General features: G+C 47.0%; 1 protein-coding gene across 1 annotated transcript in view; it reads left to right on the top strand.

The window, feature by feature from the left end:
* CPLX4 (complexin 4) overlaps nt 1-17,474 on the top strand; it is a 29,118-nt gene that overhangs the window by 191 nt on the left and 11,453 nt on the right. The window contains exon 2 of the mRNA XM_054987363.1: nt 3,484-3,571. Within this exon, the coding sequence (XP_054843338.1) occupies nt 3,484-3,571 (88 nt within the window). The remainder of the gene's footprint in view (nt 1-3,483; nt 3,572-17,474) is intronic.

Genomic DNA, 17,474 nt, shown 5'->3' with positions numbered 1-17,474 from the left:
GTCGTCACGGGGCTAGTTTATAATGTCTTAGTTTATAAGAGAGCAAGACCACATCTCTATGCTGCTTGCTTTCTCGAAGTCCCATTGATTTTTCATGGCAGGACTTCCAAAGTCATTGACTTGAAGATTTATAGAGAAGCGTTGTGGTGAGGTTCAAGCACGGGACTAGGAATGTAGGAGACTCAGGTTTGAATTCCCAGTCCTGCCATAAAGGCTTGCACAGTGACCTTGGATGAGTCACACGCTATCAGCCTAACCTACCTCAGGGTTATTGCGAGCACAAAATGGAGGAGAGAAGAACACTGCAAGCCACTTTGGGTCTCTTAGGAAAAGAGGCAGAGTATAAATGAAGTAAACAAAGATATAAATTATATCACCTTTTTATCTCCATTCAGTTTCCTGGAGTGGGGTAGGAGGCAGGAGAGAAACATATATACTAGATAAGTTCTCCAAAACAAAAGTTCCACGAATATTAATATATTTGGTATTTCATATTATCCTTACTCTCCTCCCAATCCTAACTTGTACTGCAGTCCTAGACAGAGTTAATAGCCTTCTAAGCCCATTGACTTCAATGGATTTAGAAGAGTGTCACTCTATTTAGAATTCCACTGTTGGTCTGCTAAATGAATTTTTTTCTTCTTTTTATGTGCATTGGTTGGGTAGTGTTTCTTAGTTTTATTTCAATAAAATTGGCTTTATTCTAAAAAGTACAAGCGGGTTTAGTGAGCGAGAGTTTAGTGAGCGTTCCCCTGAAAACCCAATAAAGTGTGCTTAAAATAATCATTAAATCCCCATGTTTTATTACAATTAGGAAAACACAGGAAATGCGATCTACTATAATTTTCTTACTCTAAAGGACAGTCAACTGATTAAAGATACAAGCATTTTTATTTGTCCTAAATGTTCCCCTTATCCTTTAATCTTCAAAATGTTTAAAAGGAACAACCAAGGAGAAAAAGGTAGCTAAGTATAATACATGCATCTATATGTATTAATTGTGGGATATTCGTATCAACTATATCAGTAATCTGCTTGCAGGATGCTAAACAAAACAAATGGTTTCAATCTTATAAGCATTATAAAGCCAAGCACAATTACAGAAATGGCAACAACTGAATTTCAAATCTCTGGTGCATCATTTCACTAATGATCAATTACATAATGGTTGTCTAAATCCCCACATCTAAGATGATTATGGGTGAAAGGTTAATTACATATGGAATTTAAGTTGGAGCAGAACTATATTTAGAAGCAGTTTTGCAATGTGGCTCTCTAACCACATGGAATCTTAAAATGCAACATTTTTTACAATCCACAATTTTGAGGGCTTTTCAGTATGGAATCAAGTATCTAAAAAACAAACACATGCACAAAAAGTTAAACTCCTCCACCTTGAAAACATGGGAACCAGAAGAAGCCTTTTATAGAACAAGGATTCCCTTCGCTAATGGTTTGGAGCCAAGCCGCCTGAAATGCTCACTTGCATATCTTAGCAGAAGAGAGTCGAGCTCTTTTACAGATTAATATTAAAATGTATACATGTGGCACTATATGGGAGGAGGGAGCAGCCATCATGTAAATGGGAGACTTCTTTGTCAAAAGAATTTGATGCACCATCCCCCCCCCCCCATTATACACACACAGAGAAATCTCAGTTTTACGGCTGAAACAGCTTGAGGTTCATAGAGGTTGAAAGACTTGTCAAAGGTGACACAGTGAATCACTGGCTTGAAGTGGATTAAACCCTCGGTGACCCTCTTGTTTTCCTGTTAGCCTGAACTGTGTGATAGAAGAGCTTTTTTTCTCTCTCATTGGTCATTTGCACACCTCTGTAATTGACAGGTTGGCAGCAAAGTCCTCCTGTAATGCACAACCAAATACTACTAATGTAATTTGGTCATGGAAGCGATAAGACCATCATACCGCTCTGACTGGAAACGCTTGTGCTGAGTCCATGGCTGTGGATCATTCTTGGTGACTCATTTCACTGGTGTTAATAAATGATCAACCCTGAAAGGATTATAGTGGGGTTATGAGTGTGAGAAAGACAAGAATCATGGTTCTCTATTCCCCAACTGCACCCTAGACCTCCCGCTGGATTACAGCCAAATGGGAATGCCCTTATTTGCCTTGGAAAGAAGTAGGGTCATGAGGTTGTATTGGTGGAAAGTGCCATCAAGCCATAACTGATTTATGGCAATCCCTGCTGGGGTTTTCAAGGCAAGAGACAAATGGGTGGTTTGCCTGCCTCTGCAACCCTGGTCTTCGTTGGAGGTCTCCCATCCAATTGCTAACCAAGGCCGACCCTGCTTAGCTTCTGAGATCTGATGAGATTGGGCTTGCCTGAGCTTATGGGATAGCATTCTGTTGGGGGATCACTATCACCAAGAAAGATGCTCAATAGCTAGACTTACAGATGCTGTGGACTGAAGTACAAGAATCCCCAAACAATAAAATAGGATATACCACTTCACACGGCTGGTGGAGAATCATATGTCTGAAAGTTCCATTATGTTAAAAAAAAACTCTCTCAAACTTCCATGCTAATAGAAAATCAGCTGGCCAGTAAGGAAGGGTTTTATCCAGCCCTCTCCATGCTGTGTTTATTGTCTATGCATAGAGGTTTTAAAAAAAAAGATTCAAAATGTGATACGTTCCCTGAAGTGGTACAGTCCACTCAGTCATCACAGGACTCTACCACTTCACGTGTAGATCCTCCTTCCTGTGACCTGAAGCACCATCTATGAAAGCAGCAGCCAGAGGAAGGAGTGTTTCAATTCTGGCCTTTACGTTCAACGTTAGGGCTGCTGGCCAGATCCAGTTACCTTCAGAATTTGTGCCCCTTTTCTTGTGCAATCCAAACATGATTGTGCCGTGCTGGGCCCAGTTGTCAGGGGACTGGAGTTGAAGCAAAGCGAGTGGTAGAAGGGGGTCACCTGCTTCACATTGCAATTGCTTTTTTTTTGCCATCTTGAGATGTAAAGGAGAGTCAGGTAACCTTGCAAATTTGTTATGGGTACTTGTCAGAAACCATGGCCTATCATAGCTGTCTAGCATATGTCCACCGAATGCTCTGGAGACACATTGGAGACACATATGTAGCGAAACGTGTCTCATGGTGTGACTTGAACCGCCCCCCCTCTCCCCGGCCATCTACATGGTGCAGCGGTTAGAGCTTTGAAATAGAATCTGGAAGAGCCAGGTTCAAATCTCTCCTGTGCAATAGAGACTCGCTGGATAACCTTGGGTCAGTCCTTCTCTCAGCTTAAACTATCTCGCAAGGTTGTTGTTATGAAGTTATAAAACAGAAAATGAGGGGAAACAGTGTTGTAAGCTGCTTTGGGACCCATGTTTGAGGGGAAGAGCTGGGTATATATATTAAAATAAATATACTACTCTGCCTCTTAGGCTGCCAAGCACAGTACAGAACATTATGAAGGGAAAATATTCAATTTTGTCATGTCTCATTTCTGCTTTCAGAATGGAGAGAGATGCTGCGTTTACACAAAAAAAGGCAGGCAGAGCCATTCTGAGGGTTCACTTGAGAGAGAAGTACCGGTTACCCAAGGTAAGGTCAAACATTATATGTTTGACATATTGTCGAAGGCTTTCACGGCCGGAGAACGATGGTTGTTGTGGATTTTTTGGGCTGTATAGCCATGGTCTTGGCATTGTAGTTCCTGATGTTTCGCCAGTAGCTGTGACTGGCATCATCAGAGGTGTAGCACCAAAAGACAGAGATCTCTCAGTGTCACAGTGTGGAAAAGATGTACTCAGGAAGGTGGGGTTGGGCTGAGTCATCCTGTAAGAGTTTCCCAGGGTGTGGAATGCTAATAGAATGCTAATGCTTCACTGTATCCTGAGGAGGTTCTTTTGCATATGGATTGGTGCTTGATATGCTAATCTTCTCTGCAGGGCTATTGTAGGGTATAGAGTATTTTGTTAGCCTGGTGTTTTTCAGGACTGGAAACCATGCTCTATTCATTCTTAAAGTCTCTTCTTTCCTGTTGAAATTGTGCTTATGCTTTCCACACTGTGACACTGAGAGATCTGTCTTTTGGTGCTACACCTCTGAAGATGCCAGTCACAGCTGCTGGCGAAATGTCAGGAACTACAATGCCAAGACCACAGCTATACACCCGGAAAATCCACAACAACCATTATATGTTTGCTTTGCAATTTTATTTTTTGCCCTTTCCCAAATTACAGAAGTTTTATTTAAACAGGAATCAATATTCCTGTTAAAGACGTACAACATTTTGTTTCAGCGTAAGTTTTTGCCCGCTTCTTCTGATGCTAAGGACATTTATGGGTCACAAGTTGCAACTAAAGAAAAGCAAGAATAGTGGGCGGGGGGGAGGTTTTAAAAACACTGAATATAAAATTAGATCACTAGATGTTTTATTGAATGATGTTGTTTTATATTTCACCCTCACCCGTGTTACTCAAAGATTTTCCAAAATCAAATGTTTCTGTCCCCAGAGAGCTCACAGTCAATAATTACATATTTCTTGAGGAAAAGAAGCCAATTGAAACTTAAGAACTGGGAAACATACAGCTGAAGCAACCGTGACATCTGATGTTCTTTTTTTTTTTTAAATAAAGGTAAAAGCTTTAAAGCGCCTCATATGGCCTGGCCAGCACTTTGTGTGACAAGATCCTTCAGACATTGTGTGACAAGACCATTACAGAGCTAAAGCTTGCTTATTAGAGGGCGCAGCTGTACTTAAAATCTAACTCTTCCCACACTATTTCCTATTTCCCTTCTCCTGACAACTTCCATATCCTCACCTTTCCCTGATTCCTTCTCTCCTTCCAAGACACCTACCAACCTACCTTTTATCTTCCCCTCATCTTCAGCTATATTTATTATTTATTTCATTTATACCCTACCTTTCCCCTCAAAAGCAGCTTTTATCGTTTTCCTCCATTTTATCCTCACAACTACTCTGTGAGGTAAGTCAGGCTAAGAATGTCAACTGGCCCAAAATTACTCCTTGAGCTGTTACCTAGCAGCCCCTCCCCCCCGCCTGAGACCAACCACAAACTGCCTTCCCTTGAGTTCTACACTAAAAGACTGCCTTGCATGTGTGCCTCTAATACACGTGTCAGTTTCATATCTGATGCTGCCACAGACTGTGTCAGTTTCCTAGACAAATACATTCAGGACTAGGGGTGTGCAATTCGGGTATATGATACCCGAAAACCCCCCGAAACAACCTGGTTCGGGTTGTTTCGGGTTCTCCCGAAACGTTTCAGAAAACCTGAAACGTTTTGGGTAATCCAAAACAGCAATTTCCAAAACGTTTCGGGTTGTTTCGGGTTTTTCAATGGGAAAAAGCCTCCGTCTTCCCGGACGCCTGGGGGAGGCATTTTCCCACCGAATCAAGCCACAATTGGCAGGGAACTTCCTCTAACTCCTCTCTAACAACCCCCCAAGTTTCAGACCGATTGGACTTTGGGGGGCCATGTTATGGCCCCCCAAACCAGGTCACCCTATCCTCGCCTAAAAAAGGGGAAAGTGAGCGTCTTTTTAGCTTGCTGCTGCTAATCTTCTTCATTATTTCCTATGGGGAAAAAATGAAGAGACAGGCTTGTCTTGCCAGGGGTGGCATTTTGCATGCAAAATGCCTCCCAACCCTCAGGGTCCCTTCTCCCACCTTTCCTCCCACCCCCCACCAAGGCACAGCCTGCTCCCACTTGGGGGGGGGGCATTTCATGGCCTCCCCAAGTAGGTGCTCTTTTCTCTACTACTTACAGCGGGGGAGGCTTGTCTTGCCAGGGGTGGCATTTTGCATGCAAAATACCCCCCAGCCCTCAGGGGCCCTTCTCCCACCTCTACTCCCACCCCCCACCAAGGCTCAGCCAGCTCCCACTTGGGGGGGCATTTCATGGCCTCCCCAAGTAGGTGCTCTCAGCCCCCAAAGTCCACCCCCTACAGCCCCACACAAACCCAATTCCCCCCCAGCTGCCACACACAGACCCAAATCCACCCCCAGCATCCCCACACCCATAACCCCAGGAACAGGCTGGCAAAGGCCAGCCCTCTCCCTTTGTTCCTTATGCTGGGAATTTCTAAACTCTCTTTCCCTGGGCAATTCTGCACAGCCCAGGGGTGCCACAATGGTGGGCACACTTCTGAGTGCCAGCTTGTCCCTGTGAAAGAGCACCTGAACCACAGACACCCTCACTCAAATTCCCCCACCACCTACAGAGATGGCTGGCCAGCCAGCCCCATTGTTCCCTATGATGGGAACCAACTGCACAACAAAGAATAAAACACAAACAACACAAAATAAAGTTTTTTAAAAATTATTTTCTCCCTTTCAAAGTACAAGTAGGGAAAGCATTATGACACATTACACCAGCAGTCCCCCACACAGAAAAATTAACACAACTCACTTAACATCAGAGAATCACAAAAACACAATTCCTGTCAAAAACACTTTATTTCTTGAACAGCTTTAGGTTACACAGCAGGGGGGCACACCAAAGGGCATTCCAGCATTCCAACTCACAAAAATAACACAACTCACTTAACATCAGAGAATCACAAAAACACAATTCCTGTCAAAAACACTTTATTTCTTGAACAGCTTTAGGTTACACAGCAGGGGGGCACACCAAAGGGCATGGCAGCAGTATCTTACACAAAAATAACACAACTCACTTCACATTAAAGAATCACCCCAAAAATTGCTGTCAAAAGCACTTTATTTCTTTAACTGCTTTAGGTTACACAGTAGGAAGGCACAACAGGGCATGAAAGCAGTGTACTACACAAAAATAACACAACTCACTTCACATCAGAGAATCACCCAAACACAATTGCTGTCAGAAACGGTGAAGTGGGTTGTATTATTTTGTGTAGTACACTGCTATCATGCCCTGTTGTGCCCTCCTACTGTGTAACCTAAAGCAGTTATAGAAATAAAGTGTTTTTGACAGGAATTGTGCTTTTGTGATTCTCTGATGTTAAGTGAGAGTTGTGTTATTTTTCTGTGTGGGGGACTGCTGGTGTAATGTGTCATAATGCTTTGCCTACTTGTACTTTGAAAGGGAGAAAATATTTTTTAAAAACTTTATTTTGTGTTGTTCGTGTTTTATTCTTTGTTGTGCAGTTGGTTCCCAGCACAGGGAACAATGGGGAGGCTGGCCAGCCTCCTCTGTAGGTGATGGGGGTGTCAGGGGGTGGTTGTCTGTGTGTCAGGTCAGGTGCTCTTTCCCAGAGACAAGTTGTCACTCAGAAGTTTGCCCACCATTGTGGCACCCCTGGGCTGTGCGGAATTGCCCTGGGAAAGAGAGTTTAGAAGTTCCCAGCATAGGGAACAAAGGGGGAGGGCTGGCCAGCCTGTTCCTGGGTTTATGGGTGTAGGGCTGCTGGGGGTGGATTTGGATCTGTGAGGGGCTAATGTGGGGATTTGGGTCTGTGTGTGGCAGCTGGGGGGGAATTGGGTTTGTGTGGGGATGTAGGGGGTGGACTTTGGGGGCTGAGAGCACCTACTTGGGGAGGCCATGAAATGCCCCCCCCAAGTGGGAGCTGGCTGAGCCTTGGTGGGGGGTGGGAGTAGAGGTGGGAGAAGGGCCCCTGAGGGTTGGGGGGCATTTTGCATGCAAAATGCCACCCCTGGCAAGATAAGCCTCCCCCAGCTGTAGGTTGTAGAGAAAAGGTCACCTACTTGGGGAGGCCATGAAATGCCCCCCCCAAGTGAGAACAGGGTGAGCCTTGGTGGGGGGTGGGAGGAAAGGTGGGAGAAGGGCCCCTGAGGGCTGGGGGGCAAGACAAGCCTCCCCTAGGTGGAATTGGTGGAGAAAAGAGCACCTACTTGGGGAGGCCATGAAAGGCCCCCCCAAGTGGGAGCAGGCTGAGCCTTGGTGGAGGGTGGGAGGAAAGGTGGGAGAAGGGCCCTTGAGGGTTGTGGGGCATTTTGCATGCAAAATGCCACCCCTGGCAAGACAAGCCTGCCTCTTCATTTTTCCCCGATAGGAAATAATGAAGAAGATTAGCAGCAGCAAGCTAAAAATACGTTCACGTTTCCCTTTTTTAGGCGAGGATAGGGTGACCGGGTTTGGGGGGGCATAACATGGCCCCCCAAAGTCCAATCGGTCTGAAACTTGGGGGGTTGTTAGAGAGGAGTTAGAGGAAGGTCCCTACCAATTTTGGCTTGATTTGGTGGGAAAATGCCTCCCACAGGCGTCCGGGAAGATGGAGGCTTTTCCCATTGAAAAACCCGAAACAACCCGAAACAATACCAGAACTGCTAAACCCGAAACGGCTTGCCGTTTCGGATTTAGCTGTTGCCGAAACAGATTCTCGTTTCGGTTATACCCGAAACGCGAATCCCGAAACAGTGTGCCTTTGCACACCCCTATTCAGGACCCTTACGTGGCCCTGCCCTGCTCAAGCTTATATCTGGACTCTCCTGTGTGATGTTGCCCTGTTGCCAATCACGGACTGTGTCTTAAACGCTGCTCCCTTGCCTGCCATGAGAGCTTGCCTCACCCTGGGCCCCAGCCACGCTGTCAGCAGACGGATGCCAGCCAGGGGAAACCTTCCGCGAGAATGACCAGGCGCTCCCTGGCCAGCTCCTGCCGGGAGCCTCCCGTGGGCTGGTTGCCCTCACTGCCAGACAGTCTGCTGGTAAGCCCTAGCCGTGCCCAGATGACAGCCATGTTCTCAGAACAGCCAAGAAGTCGAGGGGAACAGCCTGCTTTGGGAAGCCATTTCGAAGAAGCGAGCGGACCACGTACACGGCAAGAGAATTCCGCTCTCCTCTGCATATCTTAACACCTATCCAGAATGGAGATTGATCATCAGTCAGCCAGGGCAATCAACAAGCGCACATCAAAGCAACCATTGCACTCCGGACTTGAAGGCACCAGGATGAGCGCTGGGAAAGTGTAAACGGCCAGGTTCCCCTTTCTCCTCCCCATCCCCTCTCCCAAAAGGTGTCATTACAGATCAATCAGACTTCAAACATGGTCCAATCAAGGCTGTTCCGATGGCCTCAAATCCTTTGATTTATGTCATGAGAACCACTGACAGGGGTGTCAGCCCCTGGGTAATTTGAAAGTATATAAGCTAGCCCCTCAAACCCGAGGGTGCGCGTGTGCCATTCCCGTCCCAACCCCCTTGCTGTCTCTCCGTGATTCCAGTGCGGGCGCTGGACCACGTCACTGCTATATCTCTGACCTGCCTACTGGTTGTAAGTATGCCCTGTCATCGTGGTATCCTGCTCAGGCATCTGTCTCTAATTTTCATACTCTGTATTTCTTAGATCTTGTATGTAATCTTGTATGTGTGTAAATTCAGGCATACGCCACACTATTAGAAAATACATGTTATTGATTGAATATCTGTAGTCTGCCTCTTTGTCACGGGGATTTCCGAAAATGGACCTTGGTATACATTGGCTAGATCCGCACTAAATTTAGTTCTGGACTGCTACGCTAATTCCCCATCCAAATAAAAGAGCAGTTCCAGTAACAGAGCTTCCGTGACAGAGTGGTGATTTGAATCTGAGTCTTCTAGATCCTAGTCTGAAACTCTAACCACTACACTGCACTAGCTTTCAGAAAGTGGCTGCTGTTGAACAGTGCAGTAAGCAGCCAGTCTTGGATAAGTCATGTAAGTTGGATGGTAGCAAGTCACCCAGTGATTGCTGCTGGGCCTGGGGTCAATGAGTCCTCCCTCAAAGGCCAAAATAGCCCTCCTGCTGCCTTTTCCTGACAAAAACCAATGCTTAAAGGCTGGCAATACTGCTGTGGTTGCCTAGCAACAGCCACTGAGAGTATTAATTTCCTAAAGCTACCGGCACTGCTTCTGTTGTTTTGTTTTGTTTTTTAGATTTCATATTTTTCTGATAAGCAGGTGCATTTTTCAAGTTTGTAGAAAGATCTGTCTCTGGAGTAAGTATCCACAGATTTGGCTGTATTGAGAATTTCTCATTTCCCCACCTCCCACTATTTCCTCTTTCCTTTCCCTGAAAGTCCCCTTACTTCCTCCCCCTTTCCTGCTTTCTTCTCTCCTTCCTTCCCTCCCTTCCTCTCACCCACCCACCACCTGGCCTCTTCAGAAGAACTTCCAGCTCCAGTGAGGCGGAGGAAAGCCAGAACTGGCTCTTTGCTTTCAGGGAAAAACACACATTATTGCATGCCGTGCCTCCCAAGGGCATTATATGGGGGATCATTGGTCCTGGGATTCACTAGGATTCAACAAGGGGTGGTGCCACTGTTGCCACCTCCACACACCTCTGCCTCTCACTTCTTCCCTCTCATCAAGTCCAATTTCTACAGATACTTTACCTTTCTGAAACTTCTTAATTATAAACCGGGGGCAAGGGCAGAGAACATTCCTCTGGCATCTGGATTTTGTCTGGGCTGATCCTTGCTTTAGGTTTTATCTTTGCATTCATAAGGGCTAGAAACATTGGATGGAGCTGTGGCTCAGGGGTAGAGTTTCTGCTTGGCATGCAGAAAGTGCTACCCTAAATGGGGGTCTCCTTGTGAGTTGGGATAATTAGCATACAAGGAGAAGCAGTAAGGGGGAGTAACTAGCAGGATCTCGACCAATGTATACCAGGATTATTCCCTTAGACAACTCTCTGAAAGAACCAGGCAGGTGTTCAACAGGAAAGGTTTTATTAAAAGGGCAGTAAAAGCAAATACATAGGAAATCACATACAGCATACACAAAGAGCTAACTAGAAAATAGGGAGGAAAAGATAGAGGAGTACAGGGTCAGGTGATATTTACCAGTCTAGGAGACAGAGCATATCCATAGAGAACAGTGGCTAAACAACCAGCACTTCACAGCAAGAAGAGTGAGAAGGCTCAGACAAATGTCTCAGGTGTTACCAGAACTGCTCTTTATTATAATGGGGAATTAGCTGTAGCAGTCTGTAACTTAAAATTAGCGCGGATCTTAACCTATGTCTACGGAGGTCCCGATCCCAGACACTCTAGTGAAAAAGAGGCAGACTACAAATAGGTTCCAAACACGTGTATTTAGTGTGGCGTAAGCCTAAACTTGCACAAGCATACAAGAAACACACAAGATCTAGGAAATACAGAGTATGAAATACAGAGACGTTCGCATTAGCTGGTTCCCAACGATGATAAGGGGAATACTCACTTATCCTGAAGCGAAGCAGAGACACGACAGCGAGGGGTGGCCCAATGCCAGCACTGGAACCACAGGGGGACAGCAAGGAAGTCTGGGTAGGAATGGCCTAAGCACCGAGTGGTCTGGGAGACCAGCTTAAATACCCCAAAACGTACCCTGGGGCTGGTGCTGTACTTGGTGGTTCTCACAGTTTAAAACAAAGGTTCTAATGGGCTACTGAATGGCTTAGATGGGCCACTTTGGTAATCTGATTGCGATAAGTGACACCTCAGGAAGAGGGGACAAAAGAGGGAGGGGGAAATCCAAGTGGGCTGAAAGGATGTTCCAGCGGACAGGGCTTGTCCTGATGTCATCAGCTCTGGAATGCGGAGGTTTCTTTGAGATGCATTCTCTAAGTGCTTGGGATGGTCGGCACTTAGTTCTTCTCCGGGGCGGCTCCTAAGATATGCAGAGCGGGGCGAGGTACTCTCGCTGCGGACGTGGTGTGCCCGCTTCGCCGAAATGGCTTCCCAAAGCAGTCTCTTCCTCAGGGTCTTCTGGCTACCTGAGAACATGGATGCCGGCTGGGCATAGCTGGGGCTGGTTTGCAGGTTGCCCGGTAGCGAGGGCAAGCTCGGGGACCGGCCCGCGGGAGGCTCCAGGCGGGAACTGACCAGGGAGCGCCTAGCCAGGCTCGCTGGAGGTTTCCCCGGCAGGCGCCCGGCTGCTAGCAGCGGCTTGGGCCCATATGAGGCAGGCTTCCATGGAGGCAGGGGAAACAGCACACAAAACACAGTCCAAAGCAGGGAGCAGGCACCGTCCATGGCAGATGGCAATGCAGGCACGGGGCACACTTGTAACACAGTCCAAACACACACTGGGAAATCCAGATACAGGTCAGGGCAGGGCTGCCCAGAAAGAGAGTCCTTTGTGCAGTCACCCAAACATGGAGTCAGGGAACTACACAGTCTATTGCAGCAGCAAGGTAACTGACACGCAGGCAGGAAGCTGACACGTGCATCAGAGCACACACGTGCAACACAATCTTTGTGTAGTAATGAAACAGTAATGCAGGAAACTTTAACACAGTTCATGGCAGGCCTTAAAGCAGGGGAGGGGGCCTACTTGGCAACACAGGGTGTGCATAGTGCCCCAAGAACACATACACAAAGCACATGTCAAGGCAGTCCAAGTATACCATGAAATGTATGGGGGCAGGATCCCATCTTCTGCCCCCAAAACAATAGCTTAATGGCTGTCTCCAGCGGTGAGACAATAAAATGGGAAAGGCTTGATTAAGCCTTCCTGAGTGTTACTAAAGGTAAGAATAGCAATTGATGATACGCAATTAGCAGAAGGGAAGAGTTATCAGGTCCCTGATTAACTCTGATTAGGAAGGAGGGAGGGGGAAAATCGGCCAGGTGTAGGTGAGATTAACTCAGAAACTCCTGGAAAACCTTTTGTCTTTAAATCTATGCACATCTCTGGGGTGTGGGGCTGCTAGCCAGTCCTGCCTCATGACTCACATGCCAGTAATTTTCCATCTCCAGCCGGAGTTGGGAATTGTTCTGCCTAGCCAGGCAACATGCCATGTGCTTGGAGCACATGAGAAGGGGGTTATGGTATAGCCATATTCATAAACTGCCCTTTCAGCATGACGGAGGGTTGAGCTGCTAACAAAATTGCCAAGTTCAGTCCCCAACATCTCCTGTTAAAAAGGATCAGGTAGTACTGGGAAAGCCCTTTCTCTGCCTGAGACCTGGCAGAACCACTGTAAGGCAGAGCAGACCCTGATAGACCAATGGCCTGACTCTGAATAAGGCAGCTTCATGTGTATGTGCATCCTTTAAAAAAAATAGCACCAAAGTTGACATTCTCAGGAGTCTGCACCAGTACAAAACCCTATGGCCTTACTCTGCACTTGTGCAGAGAGGGAAATGTGCACAACGATGGTTGCACGTAATAACATTGTGACTTTTTATAACACTGGTTTCCTGCAGCAATAACTAATGAGCTCAAGTCAAAACGCAACTCAAGGGCTCACCAACTCCCATAAACAAAAAGTTAAGCTTTTATTGTAAGTAAAGGGTATTCCTGTAAGAGAACCTTAGCAGTTAGTTACTGAAACCCCACCCACCTCTCCCAACAGTTTTTCCTCCTTTTTTCTTTTAAACTGAGCAAGGTATTTATCTGAAGTGATGGCCACATGAAAGTTTCGGAAGTCTCTCTGCAGCCTTATAGATTCTGTATAAATTAAGCTGCAGTAATGAAATTATAAATCCACAGGGAGTTCAACACATTGGAAAATGTCCTCAAGTAACCAATTATGTAATCCCCAGGGTACTTCATTCATAATTGCTTCGGGTCACAATCACTGAGGCTGCGGAACAGCAGGGAAAAAAGAGTTAACCTTAAGGTCTATGAGCAAGCACCTTATTAAGATTCAACTTAAAGAAAAGTTAGGGGGGAAATCTTCCCAGGAGCTGTCCGGTCTTATACTGTCCACTTTGTCAAAACTCTGGTTGAGGAACTGTTTTTTTCTCAGAGTGAGGGGAGGGGTGGTGTTAGATTTTTGGCATCATATTTCTGCTGCAAAAAAATGTACAATCGACTGCCCAGCACAGGCTGCAAGAAGCTTTCTCTTTACAGAAGCTCACCAGAACTGATCTGAACTCGTTCTAAATCAGAAAGTTCAGCCATTGTTAGACTAAAAAGTCTGCAGGGATTTAATAAACAAGCTGAATTATAAATCCACTTTCAGAGTTCTCTGTATGATCAGAAACATAACTCAAGCTGCCATCAGGTATCACAACTAACCATGGTTGGTTTAAACTGTACTTTGGACAGTGGTTCGGATGTCACATGACATCATAATGGCTTGGATTTACTGGAGTGGATCCAACAGTGGCTTGTATCCACAGGAGGATTTCCATTGTATGAAGGTGGTTTCCTCACCTCCTCCCTGGAATGCAGACCAAAATGTGACACCCACCTCAAGCTGTTCCTAGAGGTCCCCTGTTTTTTTAGGACAAGCATTTTGGGGAGCATTTTGACCTGCAGTGAAAACAAGAAATTCACATTCTATGGGCAGAAATCTTTCCATCTGTGGAAAGGCTGCTGTGGATCCAAACCTGTAGCCACACATTAATGGGTATCATGCTACTGTTGTGCTGTGAGCCATTGTTTGCCTTGTTCACACAAGTAAGGGCAGTTGCAAATGATTGCGACAGCACAAAGACAGTGAAATGTTTTCCAGCATGAGGATGCAGCCCAAGCTTACAGTTAGTGTGATAAAATGCCTTCCACCCCAGAAACTGAACACCCCTAAATGTGTATCAAGGTTTATCATAACTGGGTCTGCTGGCTCAGAGGTTACAAACTGCCTTTTGCAAGCTAGCAGCAGGAAAGGAGAAGGGTATGACTCACAGCTCAGGCATGAAGTTATCTAGTGCCATAGAAATGCAAATAGACCTTACCTGGAGAAGCACAATAGTCAGGTTAGTAGTTACAGACCTTTGGAGCCAATAGCTACAGACCTCCTAAGGCTTAAAGGCAAGAACATATCTTCCATTCAGCAAAGGAAAAGAAAGTCTGCAAAGGAGAAGGTAATAAAACACCTGGACATAAGGAAGAAGGTCTCTCAGACTCTAAACTGGCTGAGCTGTGAATAAGCACTCTGCTAGTTTGACTTCCACTACTGCCATGAACTCTGCAGGTTGCCTTGAGTAAGCCCCTCCTCTGAGCCCCAGCTCTCCAGCTGTATTTTGGGGATAATAATAACTCTGACTTTGTATTGTCGAAGGCTTTCACGGCCGGAGAACGATGGCTGTTGTGGGTTTTCCGGGCTGTATTGCCGTGGTCTTGGCATTGTAGTTCCTGACGTTTCGCCAGCAGCTGTGGCTGGCATCTTCAGAGGTGTAGCACCAAACGGCAATACAGCCCGGAAAACCCACAACAGCCAACTCTGACTTTATTCACCACTCTGAGTTGGGCACTAATCTGTCTAGAAGGGGGTATATAAACTCACTGTTCTTTTTGTTGTTGTTGTTGTTGTTGTTGTTTTACCATGAGCGATTAAGCCATTCTTCCTATATCTATCTTTTATCTTGAGCACATGTTGCTGAAACTATGGGGAAGAGCCTCAAATGCTGGAATGAATGGATTATTTTTAAACAGTTTGCAGCTCGATAGCCCATCCTATCCTAAATTTCCATCATTTAGAGTATGTAAAGAGTTAGGGTCAGAAGTTTATCACTTTTTCTTTTTATCCTTGCTCAGTTAGATGCGTTTGCAGACCATGTGCATGCTTTTTATTTTCTTATTAAAATTCTTTATGTTTTGAATGCTGCCAGTCTGGCTCTATGGCCCATGTTACTCCCCATTCAGTCATGCTTCTCAAGAAATAGCAGGAGGAGGGAGAGTGGTTGATCCCTTCGTCCCCAGAGTGCTCAAGGGAGTGTGCTATTCCCTGCAGTAGTTAGTGCAAGTGAAGTGGGAGGTTTGATAAATCGACCATAATTAAAATGAACTTTAGTTTTGTGTTTTCTCTGAAATGGACTCCTCTTCGCCTCTCAGCAAGGAGGACATCTGCCACATACTGCTCTCTCTTTCTTGTCAGGTGGATGCATGGGACATGCTGCCCAACAAACCTCAGTTTGTGAACTCAAATGCCGCAATGTGGGGTAGTGGTAGACTGTCAGACTAGGATCTGGGTGATCTGATGTCAAACCCCCACACTGCCTTGAAGCTCACTGGGTGACCTTAAGCCAGACCCTCCACCTTAGTCTGATTGACAACCGAGGGTTGTTGTGAGGAGAAAAACAGGGAAGGTAGACCCATGTATGCCACCCGGAACTCCTTGGAGGAAAGGTGGGATAAAATGCTCTCAACAGACCTACTACACAGCACAATTAGACTGATGATTAGGTAATAAACCACAATTAGTACAAACTGTGGTTAACCCTTATTTTAAAACCTGGTTTAGATGTCCAACTATCACATCCTGATTTGTTGGGTCACCTGTAGACATAGGCACGATCGGAATTACGGTCTGAAAATTGCCCCGATTTTGGCGTTTGCACCATCGGGACCGGTTCCGTCCACGGCTCCCGGTTCAGCGCTTGGGTAGGGCGCTCTATCGGGTCTCGATCGGATCGATCGGTTTACGTTCGGGATTGCAGTCTGCAGAAAGTCTGGCGCCAGCCATCTGTTCCCGAGGGAATGGAACCCCGTGGAAACGGAGCCTGGGGAATGCTGGAGCTGTTTGCCCTCCTTCTGTCGCCCTGGAAACACGAATGGAAGCCCAGCTTTCCTTGATCAGCAGGGCTTCCTTCCAACCATGGAGCAGCCAGAAAAGCACGTGCCTGTCTCGTCCATTTGGGAGAAGAGAGGGGAGGGCGGGGGAAGAGGGTGTTCATCTGTAGCCATGGGCACTCGAATCTCATCCCTGGGTCAACAAGAGGAAGCAGGGGGAGGCAGCCAGGAGACAGCAGTCCTGCCACCTCAGCCAGCAGCCAGGGCCAGAACCTGCCTACACCAAAGGGAGAGGGCAGAGGCAGGAAGAATTGGGACCCAGCAGCAGCCCAAGCAGGGCCCTTACCTGCAAAGGGGGAGAAGCATCCCTGAGAGGCAGCTCTTACGGCCAAACACAGCCTTCCTGCGTAGCAGACCCAGGCTTTATAAATAGCCATGTGCTGAGCAACAAAGTTTCACTTTCCGCTTGCGGGTGGAGTGGGACAGAGGCGAGCTCTCGCTTGCCGCTTTTGAGAGAGAGGTGTCAGGGCTTGCCGCGGCTGCCGCTGGGCGTGGCACTGGGCGGTCTGCTCCTGACATCACAGGGGGGCCAGGGACTCTGCAGGACCCTGCTCTGTGGAAGGAGGGGTGGTATACCTCACCCATACTCCCTCTCAGTCCACTCGCTGGCCTGCTCAACCTGGCCTGCTTACCCTCTGTGTCCTCCATCTCCTCCTTCCAGAACTCTCCTCCAAGCCTCCACCCTTGCATCCTACTGCTCTCATTCCACATCATCACTCCTCACTCACACCCACCACCTCAGAGCTCTTCCCAGCCACCCTTTATAGGGCTTCCTATCTCCACCCCGCCCTCCTTCCAGGCTTGTTCCCTCTCCTGACCGGGCCCAGCTGTGCGTTCCCCCAGGTGTTTCCCTCCAACCACTAATCCCTTCTGGGCTCCTTTGCCTAGCTGGCAGGGTGGGGTTGAGTGTGAGCCATCCCCAGCTGAGGGCTCCTTGGCCTTGCTCACGAGGGGCTGCCCCAGCCAGCCTCTGAGCTACTGAGCTTGCCTGGCCTTGCTCACGAGGAGCTGCTTTAGCCAGCTTCCGTGCTGCCTGCTTGGCAATGCTGGGCGG

Source organism: Eublepharis macularius, chromosome 8 (genome assembly GCF_028583425.1).
Source record: "Eublepharis macularius isolate TG4126 chromosome 8, MPM_Emac_v1.0, whole genome shotgun sequence".
Taxonomy (NCBI): Eukaryota; Metazoa; Chordata; class Lepidosauria; order Squamata; family Eublepharidae; genus Eublepharis; species Eublepharis macularius.
This window is presented reverse-complemented; position numbering and strand designations above follow the sequence as displayed.